Here is an 18013-nt window from a genome sequence, read left to right as displayed (position 1 = left end):
TTTGCATTTCTTTGTTAAAAAAGAGAAAAGATAAGAAAAACAAACAGAATATATAAGGTAAAAAAATACCCTTTTTTTTAAATTCAAGGGGATGAAGTTCTAGAATGGAATGGTAAACCCCTGCCGGGAGCTACAAATGAAGAAGTTTACAACATTATTTTAGAATCAAAATCAGAACCTCAAGTTGAAATTATTGTTTCAAGGCCTATTGGGTAAGGCTAAAAAAACTTACTTCTTAAGTTTAGTAAATTACATGTATTAGCAGGGTTTTAAAAAGAAGTTTATACATTCATACAGTACATGTTAACATGGATAGTTTTTTCTTCAAATATGGGCATACATTTTAGATTTTTAAAAATTTCTTCATTTTTTAAACTTGAGTACTGAATTTTCTTCACTACGTTTTAGAAGCTCCACAGTTTAACACTTGTAATATCAAAAAATATTGATATGTATTTTTCAGAAGTGAAATATAAACTAAAAATATTTTCTTTTAATGACAGAACTATTTACTTTTAGTAATTCTAATTTAACGAGTATATTTCCTTAAAGGGAGTCACTAACAAAGGTGTCTTTTTATGACATTTAAAATAGTAATTGTTTCATGTCTACATGAACTTTTTATTATTTTACTAAGAATGGAATATTTTTTCTATATTTTTACCGATGGGTAGTGCCAACTTTCATTTAAAATCAAGCAAGTGTGAAATATTTCAACTTTATAGCTGGTCATAATAATTGGTATAATATTTTTTAAACTTCAATTTTTAGCATAATTTAATAATCTACAGCCAGTGGGATATTTTTTATATTTGTGCATAGAGTTCCACACATTAGTTAGCTTTTGCTGACTAATACACAAAGTCCAAATATTCTTTTTGCCAGTCTGTCATTTTTTGGAAAACATTTTAAATTGTCTCATTATAGTTGGCTTGATATTTAAATATATTTTTGGAAATAATTCCCCTTTTTTCCCCATTCTCTAAAATATTATAGAGCCATTAGTTCAAGACTTTTTATGTTGAAAAAATAGTAGCCTTAAATTTTTGTTGTCCTCATGTGTATCTGTCAATGCAAAACATACAAGAAAATATAATTATCCTGATTTTCAAAGGGCTGAAAATGTATTATCATATATTTCAAAGAATAATATTAATATATATAAACTCTAAAATAAAAGCAAGATTATAAACAATTTTAAGTGGTGATTATTAAGAGTAAACATTGAAGACATTTGCAAAAGTATTGTACATTTCCATGCACATTTTTTTTAAATAGCAACACTATATAATTCATGCTAGTTTTACATGACATGTGTTCTAGTGCTGAGGTAAATATGAGACTGGAAAAGAGGTAAGTAAATTGGAAAATGAATCAAAAGTATAAAAAAAATTAAAATCAAGCATTGTACACATTGCCAAATACTTTCAGATATGTAGAGGTTTAAAAGTAATCAGCTAAAATATTGATTTATGGTAACTTTAAAAAAAAATAACAGACAATTAAAGTGGACTGGAATAACATTTTCATTATTTTTACTTCTGTATGAAAATAATTTAAAAAGTAATAATCTGCATAGACAAACCCTAAATTCTCATGGATTATGGAATTCAAAGAAATATGGAATGCGAAGATTATATTTAAATAAAAATCAAATCTGGCATCAACTTTCCAGTTAATAGAGAAATTATTAGAATCCTAGAAGAATAATTCTAGCTATATTTAATATTATGTTTAATGTAGTTCTATGGCTCATTTAAAGCAGAAAGCAATATGTATTCATAGTTTAGTGGTATAGTAATTCCATGAATCATTCCAAATATAACTTATATGCACTTTGATCAGTATGGTCTAAGAAATATAAGCCATCTTGAGGTATTGACCAATTTTACCAACCTACCAAATATAATATTCTTGGTATTTATGCTTATAGTTGGTATCAGATCTATTCTATCACCTTACTTGTGAGTGGAATGAGTAGAACTAATTAAGAAGACTTGTTTGTAGACGTGGAAATTTATGCCTAAAAATATTACTGAAGCAATTAACATTAATATATTTTGATTCAAAGTCACCTTAAAAATTTTTTTTACAACTTCTCCATCTTTCCTTCCCAGACACATAAAATCCAAAGCTTGTGCCTGGTTTTAGAGTTCCAAATTCTAATTTCCATAATTGACTTTGAGGCTGATTTTCAAAGTTGTACTATCTAAAAAATTATTGCTTCTAGATTTTCTAAAAATCTACTTTTATTTGCCTAGATAAATTTAGAAGAAGGTAACAGGAGATAAATAGTTGGTTTCTTGAGTCTTAGGTATTGAAGATTAGTCTCTTAATTATGAAATACTTATTTTATACCAATCATTATTCAAAAATTTGTGATAAAATGTATTTATAAAATACACGACACAGGATGTATTATCTTTGTAAGAAGTATAATATTATAGGTGGTTATGAAAATTACTCAAAAAAAGTGAAAATGAGGAGTCAGGAAAATAATCAGAAAAACTGTTTTTGTTTCTGTTCTCCACCCCCCAAAAGTGCAAAGAAAAGTCAAAGTGAAGTTAGGTCACAGGTAAGTGGTTAGAAATTCTTAAGTAATGCTCTAGCATTATTCTAATAATTCTGTTGGTCCTAGCTAACTCCAGTCTGCTTTAATATGTCATGTTAATACTTGCGTATTGTTAATCTCCTTAAATTGATACTAAACTATCTTTGAAAAACCAGAGGTAAAGTAGTTCTATGTAGTACACTTCCCAAACCAAACTGGTCCAGGCTTCTTAAGGTCACAGTGGATAATGGATTAAGCTGAGGTTATAGTAAACATTTATTCAGAGTAATTTGTGAGTGTGACAGGAATGGGTGTTCTCACGAGTCACTTTCTAATCATACAGTAAATGGCCATATATTTAGTTAACTTCAGTATAGAGATATAAATCTCTATATAGGGTTATATATGTGTATATGAATTATATATTCACATATATAAAATATTTTAGCTTTTTTGTTGCAAGCTTGAACCATTTTTAATTTCCAAAGCAATTCATCCTTTTCATTTTATTAACTTTGCCCATGATATTCACCATATTATTTTATTATCAAGAAATGTTTTCATCCCTTTCATTCAGTAAACTCTTTCAGATGTGTTTGTAAAGCATATTACTGATTTGTAAAATATGTGTCATTTTGATTTTCTAGAATTGAAATAAAATATTACCTTTAACATTTTTTTATTTCCAAAACCTGCTGTTTTGGTAGTAAAAATATTGTGGTAATTTTAGCCACAATATTAGTCTGATTGTTGTCATGTTGAAGTGTTTTGCTGTTAAATATATAAAAACTTATTTTTACTGCAGTTTGTGTGTGTGTGTGCGTGTGTGTGTGTGGTGTTTGACATTCATGCACATTAGTAATTGCCTTGATAGTAACTCCTGTCCATTTCCACACCTGTAAAGACCCAAAAGGATTGTTCACACCACTGAAATAAAATGTGGTTGTGATTGCCTCAGGCAAGGTAATTTAGCTAATGGGATTTTCACCATACCCTATTTCTTTTAGTGACATTCCACGGATTCCTGAGAGCTCCCATCCTCCACTGGAGTCCAGTGAGTATAAGATTTATTTGTTATTATAATATGTATTGAATGAAATTGAAGAATAAAGATTTACCATTTGCTTTAGTTATTTGATATAGATGAATTGGTATTACTATACTAAGGTTATCTCCAATAATGTCAGAAGTAGGCAACTATGACAATCATTGGAAACCCAAAGTTCTACTTTAAGATTTTTCTTTTTCTACTTTTTTTTTTTTTGATGGCTATACAAAAATCTTAACTGGCAGTGCCCTCTGCATCATAATAGGCAGGACCCTCACAGAGCTCAGTTAATATACCAGTACTAGTTATGTTTGCTGTACATAAAAATGTATTGTGATACTGGATTATTCAGTCTGATTGGTAATTAACTCATTAGTCTCATGAGCTAGACTTCAAGTGAGGGAAACAAGCACATTAACAGATATTTCAAAAACAGCCTAACATAAACGCAGGGTATTGTATGTAAGTGATGAATACTGAATTCTACTCCAGAAGCCAATATTGCGCTGACGTTAACTACCTAAAATTTAAATTAAAATAATAATAACAGAATTTTAAAAAATAAAAATAATAAAAAAAATTAAACAGTGTCTGGTATGATCATGGAAATGAGTGGGTGGAGTAGAGGTGAAGTTCAGTGGGCATAAGGGGGTCAGGAGACAGTGAGGCTAGAGGGTTAAATTATCTACATAGCCATTGAAGACTCTCCAGGTGATAGAAGATGACAGTGTGTGCAATGAAGTCTAGACAGGTAATGAGGTTTTCAGTGAGAATGTGAAATTGATGCAGATATTTACTCTGCAATGGATTGGCATTAATTTCACAATACCTTGGGCTTGATGATCAAGTGTTCTTAGGTAACCCATTTATGGAAATACAAAATACAAAGTGATTTAAGAGGAAAACAAGTGATCATGGTTATAAGGAGGTAGAAAATATGTGAATGGGATAGACAAGGAACTAAAGATCAGCTTAGTATATTGAATGCAGACCAACATGCATACCTGCTGGAGATGAGCCCATATTTGGTTTTGAGCTTTCTGATAACTAATACATAGAGGGAAATGGGACCAATTGCATAATTTATATCTGATACTATTTAAAAATAAACTGTTATAATATTAAAAACAAACTGATTATTAGAAGCAACAGTGTTCTTGGACGAAGACCCAAGAAAAAAAATTATTCTAAGGATACTTGAAAAAAGAAGCACAGTAACAAAGAATTTTATAGAATTCTTTCTTGAAGTGTTTGGAGGACACAGAGTGATGCTATGTGGCTTAACTTAGACTTAATTTGTGTGTATAGAAAAAAATGTGTGGATGACATACCCTCAGGCAATGCTCCATAAGTGTTTATCAATAAAGCTAAATTTTGAATGGCTGTGGGTTCAAGGTTATACTTGCTGGGGTAATAGCATTCCATGCATTGTGTCAGGGTATACTTTAATAGTAATCTGAAAAGAGACAACTCTCATTTTAAAAAGAGGGCAGAAAAGCCACACTGAGTGGCTAAATGGAAAGCCAGCCTTCTCCATGTGAAGGTGAAGTGGGTCTCTTGAGACAACATTCTCAGACATTCAAGAGATTCATTTTTAAGATCAAAACTGCGATAGATGGGGGCAAGGGGTGCCTGGGTGGCTCAGTAAGTTAATCGTCTGACTCTTGGTTTCAGCTCAGGTCATGATCTCAGGGTCATGAGATCAAGCTCCATGTTGGGCTCCCCACTCAGTGGGGAGTCTGCTGGAGATTTTCTCCCTCTTCCTCTCTTTCTGCTCCTCCCCACCCCACTCCTGCACACACACTCTCTCAAAATAAATAAATAAATCTTTAAAATAAAAACTGAGATAGATGGTAAATCTTATTTTAAAAGGAATGAATTCTAGGCTTAGATGTGGCTCATAAATTATATGTGAATTCATTTTAATTTCAGCAAGGACAGTTCATAATAGATAATTCTTTAGCCAAGATAATTAAAATAATAGGCACCATCTTTCTTATCACTAAAGCATGAAGCCTTTATCTACATGTAAGGTTATGCCAGAAACTAAACTTAAACTGTACAAATACACCCCAGAAATACAGAAAACCAATATTAAATTGGAGCAAATAAATACAATATTTAATTATATCATTTTAAATCCTTTAAAATAGGCAAGTGACTGAAGAAGACAATATGATCATTTTCTCTGACTATCCAATTAAAAGTAGGTTTACTTTTATTGATGGCATTGAATTATAGTTTTATACAAATAACAGGTGCATTTAACATTTCATAAAAAAATCTTTATTCTCACCACATTATAAATGTAATATAAATTAAATTAAACATAAATTTTTATATTTTAAAAATATAAATTGTATTAAAAATAAATTAAAAATATAAACAAAAATTACTTAATTTTTTTTCTCATTTTAGGTTCAAGTTCCTTTGAATCTCAGAAGATGGAAAGGCCTTCTATTTCTGTTATTTCTCCAACAAGTCCTGGAGCTCTAAAAGATGCCCCACAAGTCTTGCCAGGACAACTTTCTGTATGTATTTTTCACACATGTTGGAACCATTAGTCTTTGCTCATTGTTCTGAGTCTGTCCTTAAAAATGAAGGTCATTTGTCCTTTAAATGTACCCCCAAATTTTAAGTCTTCCTTCAAATATATGTCATATATTTAACACCATAATCTATTTCACAATTTTGCATGTATTTATTAAATTATTAGATTAGTCTTTATTCATATTTTTATCTGGAAATATTTGTTGAGTGCCTACAATGTACCCAGATGTTGTAAACATTCAATGATAAATGACAACATAAGTAAATAAAATACCCATTATGTTTTGTGTGCTATATAAAAGTTTCTAAGGTAAGTAGTTGGTTGGACATAATCAACTCAGAAGGTCATGTTCCACTCACTTAACAACCTTATGAGCCTGGAGGAAAAAAAGAATTGTAAATACTCTTTTTAACTTCTTGAATCATTTGATGAAACACTTCATTTCTGATGTCATTCTGAAAAAGCTACAGTTTTTCTTACTGTTGCTTTATATATGACGTGGGGAAAGCCAGAGTAAAGAAACTATGGCAAACCATTATGAAATGCCACATCTATGTAGATTATGGTACAAGACAGGATATTTATATTCGTAACTAAAAGAAAACTTGCTTCAAACTATTCTATAAATAGTTTACTTTTTCTCCTTTGGTAATGTGTGGATTTCTATAGTCTATTTTTGCTGCTCTTCTCTTGGCATTTAATTAAACAAAGAAGGTAACTGTAAGCTTGCTGTTATTTTTAAAACCATTCCTGTTTTTAACTTCTATTTTTAGTAAATTGAATATCTTTGTATAGTCCTTTCCGTTTATTTTATCTGCCCTGCCCTGTGTGTGCGTGTGTGTGTGTGTATGTGTGTGTGTGTGTGTGTGAATCTCTCATATACTCCACCAATATTTTAGGAGGGATAAAAACCTGTTTTGGTTTTATGAAAAACACATCTCTGTTATTAATTGAGAACAGAGATAAGGATTCATATGGATTCAGGTTTGAATCTTTAATCTGCCCTGTACTATGAAAGACCAATCATATGTTAAATTAGTTTATTTTTTTATAATGACTTTTAAATATGTTCAATATATTCCCATTAGACAACTTTTGCTCATAGTTCTTACTCAACCATAGAACTAACTTTTAAATTAAAAAAAATAGTAATGTTAACATTGTTCACTGCCAGCACAAATACTATATTGACTGCTAAAGTTCTGATTTTTAGGAGTTTGATGGTATTTCAGTGTACCATTTCCCCATTTTTCTCTATTCAAACTACTATGAAATCTTAGTAGAAATATCATTATTTGGCCTTCACTTAGTTGAGAGTATGTAATGTACCTTTCCTGCCTTCCCTGTTCTTTTCCCCTTCTTTCATGAAAATTTACCTGTAATAGATTAATTATAAAAATTAAATGGGAAAAAAAATAGAAAACAGCAGTACCTGGTGTAAAAGAGGCCCACAGTAAATATGTTTCCTGATCTCTACCAAATCACTTGTGTAAATTGCTTATTCATTAAACCTCATTCCAACACGCGTAGTACTACAAAATGCATTCAGCCACACGAAGATCATCAAGCCATTTATAATCACCAAACACTGGCACTTAGCACTTAAAGATGAGGATAATTGTTTTAGTACTCCCTTCTTCCCTTACTTTTTTATAAAATTTTTATCAGTTTTATTTTCATAACCGGATATGAGAGAGTATGACACTATAGCCTTGCCTGTTGTAAGTCATGTTTAAAATACATAAAGAGAAAAGTCAAGTTATAAGTGGTTATGCTTTCCAGCTGGAATTCTTTTCAGAAATAATATTTATAATTGTAATTTAAAAGTTCCTCAAAAATAGTTGCAGTACTTTTTTTGTAGAATTATAATACCTCATGACTTTTACAAATAATTCCTTTCTTCATTGATCTTAGGTGAAGTTGTGGTATGATAAGGTGGGACACCAGCTGATTGTAAATGTTCTTCAAGCAACAGATTTACCGACTAGAGTAGATGGGCGTCCCAGGAATCCCTATGTGAAAATGTATTTTCTTCCAGATAGAAGGTAGTGAATAATTTTAGAAAAATATGCAAAAATTCTTACTAATAGAAAAGGTACAATATCATCTCCTGGGATATAGTTTTATTTATTTTTAAAGCCTTATCAAGGTAAAATTGATATACCAAAAATTACATATAATTAACGTACATTTTGATGAGTTTGAACATATGCATATGCACACCTGTGATATAATTTTAAAATATAATAAATCATTCTCTATGAGGGAATAAACTATGTTCTCCCTGAAAAAAAAATCCCACAAGCTTTCTATTTTTTAAAAAATAATGTACCAATTTAAAGTTTTTTCATTACCTTGTTTATACATCTATTAGTCTTGGATGGCTATACATCATTTAGAATGTACCTTTGTGTATGTATGCCTATTATCCCAACTACTGCTAACATTATAGTTAAAATTAGAATAGTGTTAAACCCTGCAGTCTTCTTAGACTTATGTTAAAAGTTATGAATTAAAAATAGTAAAAAAAAAAAATCCCAGGAGCAGTATTACATGTCACTACAATAGATGGCAGCAGATACTTCATTTTGCTTTTTCATCTACAAGACATACTTATTTTTCTGTTGACATACTTATTTTTCAGTGATAAAAGCAAAAGGAGGACCAAAACAGTAAAGAAAGTCCTAGAACCAAAATGGAATCAAACATTTGTCTATTCACATGTACATCGTAGAGATTTTAGAGAACGGATGTTAGAAATAACTGTGTGGGATCAACCAAGAGTACAAGAAGAAGAGAGTGAATTTCTTGGAGAGGTGACGTATCTTGGAAAGATTCAAGCCCAATACTTACGGAAGTTTCTGTGATATGTACTAATTACGGTTGCTTTTATATTATGTTTTGGTCAAGACACTTGATTTAATTTAAGAACTGCCCTTTCAGATCCTCATAGAATTGGAGACAGCACTTTTAGATGATGAGCCACACTGGTATAAACTTCAGACACATGATGAATCCTCACTACCTCTGCCTCAGCCATCACCTTTCATGCCAAGGCGACACATTCATGGAGAAAGCTCTAGCAAAAAACTACAAAGTAGGTTAAAGTTATTTTTAATTAACCAGAATTAGTTATGTGGTCATGATCAAATTAGAGATTGACATTCAAGGTATTTTTCAAATGTTTATTAGAGATCAAAATATTGGGAAATTATTTATCTATATAGAGACTTGACAAAACTATTTTCTGCATTTCCCTAATGAAAGTAATATGTATAGTACAGTAGAGTGATTCCAGAGCTGAAAGTTTAAAACTCTGAATTATCATTCTTTGCCCAGTACTGACCGAGTTGTTGATTGGTGTACTGATAGAGTAATTTTTTTTTATTATTAATGGGTTGTTACATATAAGGTTCTTGATAACTTTATAGTTGCTGGGTATTTTTAGTATTATTATTCATAAGAAACATTTTTAAAAACACATTGTAAAGTATGTTTGTTGTTACTTATCTGGTGATTGGGAAAAGAGTATTCTTTTCTGCATGTGCCCATTAAATTTTGAGTTATGACTAAATAATAAATCAACTGATACTTAGAAGCTTCTTTTTGGTAATCTAGAACCAAATTGTTTTCCTCTTATAATTCAACATTTCATGTTAGTACCTCTCTGATCAATGATTTTCTCAAAGTTAATGTTTAATGCAATATAATGGCTAATTTTGAAGGATAAACATAAATATTTTATCAAGAGCCGTGACATCCTTTTTAGTAATATGAGCTTAGTAGAGTTCCAGCCAAGAAAGTCTTTTAGCCTTCCCCCCCGAGCCCCATCCTCCCATCCTCCCATCCTCCCAGAACAGTGGAGGAGGGCGCCTAATTGGGCAGAAAACAGTGTATACACTTCGCTATAGGCTTTTACTATAATACATTAATTAAAGAAGATTTGAAAAATTAAGTTATTAAAGGGAGGAAATACTGAGAAAATGTTATCTTTGGAGAACAAACTTCAAAAAAAAATCAGCTCAGCGTTTACTTTGTGTTATTCTTGTTCAAAAGTATTTAGTAGTAATGTCATTAGCCTTTAAAAAAAATTTGACCATGTCCTTTACATTTCATAAACCAAAAGACCCAGAGGTATCTGTTTGCCTTATTGTTGTACAGGATCTCAGCGAATCAGTGATAGTGACATCTCAGATTATGAGGTTGATGATGGTATTGGAGTAGTTCCTCCAGGTGCGTGGGTGAAGAGCATGGCTCTGCTTCACTGTGCTTCTTATGCTTGTGTTCACTGTCAATTTCCAGACTTACCTGGGATACTGAGCTGGAGATTTGTAGCACAGAGAAATCAGTATTCTATTATTCCATGGTGACTTGTGTTCCAAATTATTAAGAAAGTTTAAAATGGACTAATAACTATTCATTAACAGTCCCACTTATTTAATTTAGTCAGGTTCTGTTGTAGAAGCTAAGATGGCTAGCTAGGTTGAAATCATTCTTTCACAATGCTCTGAGCATAAGCAAAAATACAAATTTCATTTTGAAAGGATATGGTTAATTTTCTCAAATAAAAATTCCATTCTCCTATGTTTTATATTGTATGCCTATGATTTTTCCTTCCTCTGTTTCTGAAAATAACGTAGCCTTCCATGGAATATACTGAGAAAGGTGCATGGCAGGGTTTAAAACTGCATGTGGCATGGCTTAACTTTTAATGCTTTTGTGATGTGTTTACCACTTATACCTAGAATGTATATGTACATATTAAAATAAGGAAATGCTTTAGAAAGATTCAATATTCATTTCAAATTGACATCTTTTTGTCACTGTCAAGTTAGTAAAATTTTTGTGGCATTATGTGATTCAAATCTATGTTTCTCATCTGACTCTCATCAGAAAGTGAGTAAAACCAAGTAGTAAAGGCTTATTTTCTTGGCACTAATCCTGTGCTATTTCCTTGACTTACTAATAAAAAGTAAGGAAATACCAAATAAGAAGTAAAGAGAAAATCTTGGGACGTATAAATATGAGTTATTAAAGGCATTTCTTTAGGACAGTAATGACATATGACCCTTTAATTTATGTGATTTCTCAGATGGAGATGCACTTAATTTGAGGGCAATGATTTTGAGAAAGTCAGTAGACAGATTCCACATTAAATCTAAATGACTAAATTCACAATTCAAAGAGAAACATACAACTTCTTTAAAACTAGGAGAAATTATGGAGAGTTCTCTAAAATTAGGTTTCATTTGCTTCCTATAATTCAGAGAAAATATAGTCTTTAATCACTGTATGACATTAGCAGATATTTTTAAAAACAATAAACCTGGTGCTGCTCACATCTATATTCTTAGATAATACTCTCTGATATCAGACTGCAGGAGTTTTAAATATTAGTGGATAAAATTTCATATTTTCTGTTTTGTTTGTTTTTAAAAGTATCATAATAATGAGGCACATTCTCCACAGAAACTTTAACACAACATTCAACAGAATATTTGTCTTTTATAAAGTTGAAAGTGGAAATGTGATTGTACATTAAATCCACCGACATATTTAAATAGGAATCAGATGATTCCCGGTAGGAAAGTCATCAAGCCTTTCTAACAAGAATCTTGACTATTAATCAGCATTAATGTGGTCATTACCAACTCATCTAAACAGAATTTACTTCTGTGTGTGGTTCTCAAGTTTTATTCACCCAAAATTTCATATTTTTTAATGATGAGGCAACAGCAAATGGATAAAAGAATAAATGGCCAATTGAATAAATACTAAATTACTAAAATGGTGAGTTTCCTTTCATTTCCCTGAGAGATCACACAGATAGCAGCCAAAATGGGAGTTACAGGGCCCACTACAATTGGAATTAATGCTTGGATACCACTAAAAAACATGGAGTTTTAAAAATATTTGTATTCTGTACTGAAATATACCATATCATGATTTTTATAAACATATATAATCTCTTTCATCATATAGAAGGAATGCCTAAATTGTCATTTCAAATAATATTCATTTTTATTTAACATTTAAAAGGTAATGAGGCAGGACTCTTATAAGAATGTAACAAATCAATAATCAATAAGTAATATTTTATGTTCCAGAGGTCTTTCATAAGTTAAAAAGGGAGACAATGCAATTAATTTATATTTTCAGGTATACTCTTCATTGATACAAAAGGGATGTATGGTAGCTTCTGAAGGGATATAGGTGTGGGCGATATAATATAGCAAGTTACACAGTAATATACAATACATTTTTTGAAAAAGAAGACAGGTGAGGCATTGGTAAAATAAGGGCAAGCAGCAAAAATAAAATGAAAGGATAAGTTAATAAACAAGCAGGTGGATAAATTCTCCTATGCTTTTAGAGATAGATTACAAATTTTTTACCATGTTTCCTAGCATCCAATATGAAGAGAGATTTGTTTAGATGTAGATACTAGTTCTACATATGTTCAGTGTACTCTGAAGTTTCTTGTTCTCTTTCCTGAAGTTCAAAAGCTTAATTTAGATGTCCTACCACAGCTGAACCTTAAAATTTCTAATACTTTTGCTTTTCTAGGACCACAGAGTTCTGTGCTCTGGTTTGATGTACTTATTACTACCTTTCTCCACTGAGGGAAGCCTAAGGTTCTAAAAGTAGCTGAGAAGCTCAGAGCTACATTTTATTAACTTTATCATAGCTTTGTTGTTATTTAAAATAAGTAATTTTAGCTGCTTAAGAAGAAAAAAAATATGCAGAGTACCCTTATGTGGGGCAAGACACGTGGTAACCCCAACTTTTCTGAGCATTATTGCAAATTCAGAAAGTAAGAAACAAACATAAACACACTCTTTGAGTTAACCAAAGCATTGAAATGAGCATAAAATAGCAGTTTCCTCCCACCTTTTACTGAAGGTAGAGAATATGTGTTATCAACAATAAATTAAACATAATACAAAGAAAACCAAATTATTTTGAAAAGCATCAAAAAACTATGTATACAAATTAGGATAGGATAAAAAAAGAAAGATACTACTTTCTATGTAAATACAAAGAACCTGTGAAAAAAAATCAGTTATACCCTTCTAACAGTAAGATGTCTAAATTCTCTAAGTTATTTCCTAATAGTTTTATTATATCAAATATGAAAGTGTTACTTATATACCTGGAATATTCATTGAAATCTTGAAATGGTGCTCCCAATTCAATCTTGACCTTCCATAATTATTGTATGATTGATACAAAAAGTTATCAAGTGATATCAAATGGTAATTTGAAGTGTTTAAGTAATTCAGACCTTGGATTAATTATCTCTAAAAATAACCACCATTTTTTATAATGAGCTATGAAATAAATTCACTACATGTAAATTTACTTGGTTTCTTTCTAAACTTAATATTACAATTTATACACTTGAAGAATGACAAAGAAACTTTCCTATGTGGAACTCAAAATAATAGCTTAATTGCTATGATTTTTGTTATAAAATGAAGTATGTGAAACTATAAATTATAACATTTATGGTTACATTATTTGGCCATTATACTTACGTTTTTAGAATAACAGAATGGTTAGGCATCTCTGATCTTAATATTATCATTTTGAATTGTCATTCATAATCATTTATGAAATGTTTAAAGACCTTTCTTATTCGTTAAGCTTAGTTAAAAGATCATACAATCACAACAAATAAATTATTGGGGAATTTTAGTCTGCCTTTAATAATGATGTTTCATGGCATATTTTAAAATAATGTAGGAGTTATCAAGTAAATAAATGAAGAAAAGTTCAAGCTGCCCAGTTAAATTTAATGTTTTCATGTTTCATGTACTTTTATGTAGTTGTAAATATAATTATTTTCCCTTTGGCTACAGAATTTTTTATTTTCCTTTCATAATAGCAAACAATGACCCTTGTGGAAAAAAAAATTAATTAACTATTACTTGGATTTGAGATTGGATTACTGTTTTATCTTAACTAAGTCAGAGATGATATAAACCTTTTTGTTTCAAGGGAGAATGAATTTAGAATTTATTTTTAATTGCAATTATGTTAACTGTATTAACTAAATTATGTTATCAACACATTTTGTGGAATAGTTTCAGATGTCTGAGGTAGATTTGACGATTGTTTCTATAGGGGGGTTAATTTTCTCTGCATTATTGCCATAGTCATCCCCATCCATACACTGTTTTCATTTGAAAATTATGGCATTATATGTAGTTTGCAAATTGAGTGAATATTTGTGATAGTGAAGATCTTACTACTCTTTGTTAACAAAAATTGATATGATAACTTTTCTTTTTTGCAAAGACATCTGAAATCCGACTAAAATAGTTTATTCTTTGGAAGAAAAATTCAAATAACATTTAAAGAGACCTCAAATTTCTAAGCATTGACTTATCTATTAACTATAGTTCACTGTCAATGAAAAATCACTAACTCATCATTTTTTAAATTAAAATAGTATCCCAGCTCATCATAACATCTGAGGCATCAACTGTCATATTCATATGCAGTATCTCCACGGGCACCTTTGAACAAATCTGTAACCTGTTTTTATGCATGTATATGTTACACTCTGTGTACGTATACTTAATAGTTTTGAAGAGAAAAGCTAATAATACTGATTGCATGGCATTTATTGTAGTAGGTCCGTGGCTGCTTTAGATATAACTTGATATTATGTTTACATTATAGAAGAATACTGACTGATTTTTTTGTGTGTACTCTTGCCAGTAGGTTATAGGTCTAGTGCTAGAGAAAGTAAATCTACAACATTAACTGTGCCAGAACAGCAAAGAACAACTCATCACCGCTCACGTTCAGTATCTCCTCACCGCGGCGATGATCAGGGAAGGCCGCGTTCACGTTTACCAAATGTGCCATTACAGAGGTAGGCTTTGAGATGGGCTTGAAGTCTCTGACAGTATTTTTTAATTTTAATACAATGTAAGCTGCCACAAGACTGTTCCTAACATGAAATAATGGTTTAGTCAGTCAGGTTATTTTTTCAGAATCATTTGTGGGCAAAATGTCTTTTTATTCATTACTCCATCTATATTACATTCTGTTCTTGAATCTCAAGAAACTTTTTCCATGAGTAGAAGTTTATGTCCCAAGCACGGTTTTTGAATAACTATCTTGTATTCTGTTGACTAGTTTTCTCTCCTGTTAGGAAGAATTGTATGATAATGAATAACTTGTGGAGAGAAATGGCAAAGAGGAAAAGCTTAAGAGGCAGAAAGTATTTTTAAGAAATTTAGAATTTTGGGGCGCCTGGGTGGCTCAGATGGTTAAGCGTCTGCCTTCGGCTCAGGTCATGATCCCAGGGTCCTGGGATCGTGCCCCACATCAGGCTCCTGGCTCAGCAAGGAGCCTGCTTCTCCCTCTCCCTCTGCCTCTCCCCTGCTCATGCTCTCTCTCTCTCTGTATCTCTGTGTCTCAGAGAATAAATAAAATCTTTAAAAAAAAATTAGAATTTAGAAAAAAAATAATTAAAAAATTAGAATTTAGAAAAAAAAAATTTAGAATTTAGAATTGTCTCTTTGAAGCACTTTAAGTGCTTATAAAAGCATGTAAAACATAAGTAATGTAGTGCTATATTTTATCTTATCCTGAAATATACTTCTGAAATTTAAATTAAGTATGCAGATGAAAATTGTCCTTTTTTGACAGAGGTGCAAAAGAAGGTTGGAGAAATGTAGCACAGGCAAAGCACTCATAGAGAATAAATACCTTTAACTCATTGATAAAAATATGCATTCGGTTATGATGCCAACACTTCTCAAGCCATGCCCGTTTTTTGCCAGTTACTAACAAATCTTCCCCATTCGTCTGTCTGCCAGATTTGGGAAGATTATATACTTTGATGCATTTGTATTTTTGTAACCATTTTAGGAGTTTAGATGAAATTCATCCAACAAGAAGGTCACGTTCTCCAACTAGACACCATGATGCCTCCCGAAGTCCAGTTGATCACAGATCCAGAGATGTGGATAGTCAGTATTTATCAGAACAAGACAGGTATTTGTTCAAATTATGGTCTCAACATTATAACTTTTTATTTGCTCTGTTTTAGTATATGATAGATATCTTGGCATAGTACATCAGAAAGTAAAAGTATTTAATCATTCAAAACTGAACTCTCAAGGAACAGCTGTTAGGATATTCTAAAAGAAATGCAACTCTAGGAAATATTTGGCTAACATTATATTGTCATAATGTGTGCATTTGTTTACAAATTGAAATTTATGTTTAGCCAGTTTAAAATGTATTGCTTGTTTTTTCTAAATTATAGAAGGAAGCCTGCATAAGCAACTTTCAAATATTTTGTATTTTGTGGGTTGCAGTCTTTGGGATGTTATTTATGTAATTATAAAATTATGTTTTTTATGTTATTAAACAGTTTTGGATACAGGTCATCTGAAAGACAATGTTGCAGAGTTTCTGTGAGAGCTTCCCATAAAATATCTATAAAGTATAAAATATATGAGATGGAGTTTTTCATATGGAAACATTCCCTGGACACAATTACTAAAAATCTACATTACAACTCTGTTGTTCTACATGCCCATAGACTTTCTTCTCAAACTAACCACATACCGGTGTAATATGCCAGACCACAAGCTCAGGATTTGATTTAAGGTTTTAGAATACTCACCTTGTTGAATATTCTCTTCTGGATTTTTAAAGTAGAGACACTTTCAGGAAGGAGTAGGGAAATCTTAGTGGTGCTTAATGATTGACTTTTTGCCATGTAGTCAAGGACACAGAACTCAATAGGGCTTCTTAATCCTTTATTGTCATCCTACTGTGGGAAGGGGTGCCATGACCTTCAAGAGTGGAGTCATATTGGGTGCTGAGATAAGAGCTGCTCTGAGCAATAGGATTCCACACTGGTCAGCCTGAGTTGAGTTGAGTGAAGGCCACTTTGTCAACATTCATTGGGGGTCCCTTTGAATTTAGGTGAGGATGGAAAAAAAAAGACTTCTTGACCAGGGCATTTAACAAAGTGAAATTAATTTGAGCATAGAAAAAGTACCAGTTTTAAGATAAAACAATTCTAATCGAGTATATTCATGATTGGTTAAGAAGAAGCATATAGGATATTGCATTTTTAGTGTCTGTAAAAGTCAAGAGGACTCCATGCTTAGGGTTCCAATGAGTATCAGAAAGTCCAGATGTGTAGGCCTTTCAGAAGTTTTTAAAATATCCAAGTATCTGGAATTAGAATAGATTTTTGTGTCTTATTTGGGGAAGGTTTAGTTTAGTTTTGTTTTGTTTTAATATTCTATAAAGTCACTTGGAAATACAATAGCAAATCAACAACAGCTAGGACTTTGACCATGATGTTTGTACTTTATTGTTTAAAATTTTTTAAATACTGTCATGTTTATTTTTGTTTAACCTCTCGAGCAAATATGCTAGTGCAGACAATCTGGTTTCTTCCCTTTTCACGTTTTCATCGGCATACCATTGGCATAACCCATGTCATTTAATGCCTCATGATTTATCTGTTTCATCCACCACCCATCCTGTCTGTGCAGTGAGCTTCTTATGCTGCCCAGAGCAAAACGAGGACGAAGTGCAGAATGCCTACATACTACCAGGTAAATACAGGGATTTGGTAATGGTAACTGTGTGTGATGACTCTCTTTCCATTCTACTATTCTTTCTTCTCGCCCTTAAAGGTATTATTACAAATATGTAAAATTAATTTCCTAAGTATTCAAAATTTGTTTTGTTTCATTGGAGATTGTGGAAAGGTTCCAAATATATTTTAATTCTAATCCAGGCAGACTGCTTTTCTACTTGTTTATTCAAAATCCAGAGACTTATGAGCCTCTGTGGAACTATTTACACATTCCTAAAA

The 18013-nt window shown here is 31.4% G+C and overlaps 1 protein-coding gene across 1 annotated transcript in view; it reads left to right on the top strand.

The window, feature by feature from the left end:
- RIMS1 (regulating synaptic membrane exocytosis 1) overlaps nt 1–18013 on the top strand; it is a 490811-nt gene that overhangs the window by 329736 nt on the left and 143062 nt on the right. The window contains exons 9-18 of the mRNA XM_021693604.1: nt 89–212; nt 3559–3605; nt 6018–6130; nt 8065–8195; nt 8795–8966; nt 9094–9247; nt 10312–10383; nt 14881–15034; nt 16039–16164; nt 17688–17750. Of these exons, the coding sequence (XP_021549279.1) occupies nt 89–212; nt 3559–3605; nt 6018–6130; nt 8065–8195; nt 8795–8966; nt 9094–9247; nt 10312–10383; nt 14881–15034; nt 16039–16164; nt 17688–17750 (1156 nt within the window). The remainder of the gene's footprint in view (nt 1–88; nt 213–3558; nt 3606–6017; nt 6131–8064; nt 8196–8794; nt 8967–9093; nt 9248–10311; nt 10384–14880; nt 15035–16038; nt 16165–17687; nt 17751–18013) is intronic.

The sequence above is a fragment of the Neomonachus schauinslandi genome, chromosome 8 (genome assembly GCF_002201575.2).
Source record: "Neomonachus schauinslandi chromosome 8, ASM220157v2, whole genome shotgun sequence".
Taxonomy (NCBI): domain Eukaryota; kingdom Metazoa; phylum Chordata; class Mammalia; order Carnivora; family Phocidae; genus Neomonachus; species Neomonachus schauinslandi.
Note: the sequence above shows the minus strand (reverse complement) of the source record. Positions and strands in the feature narration are given on the sequence as shown.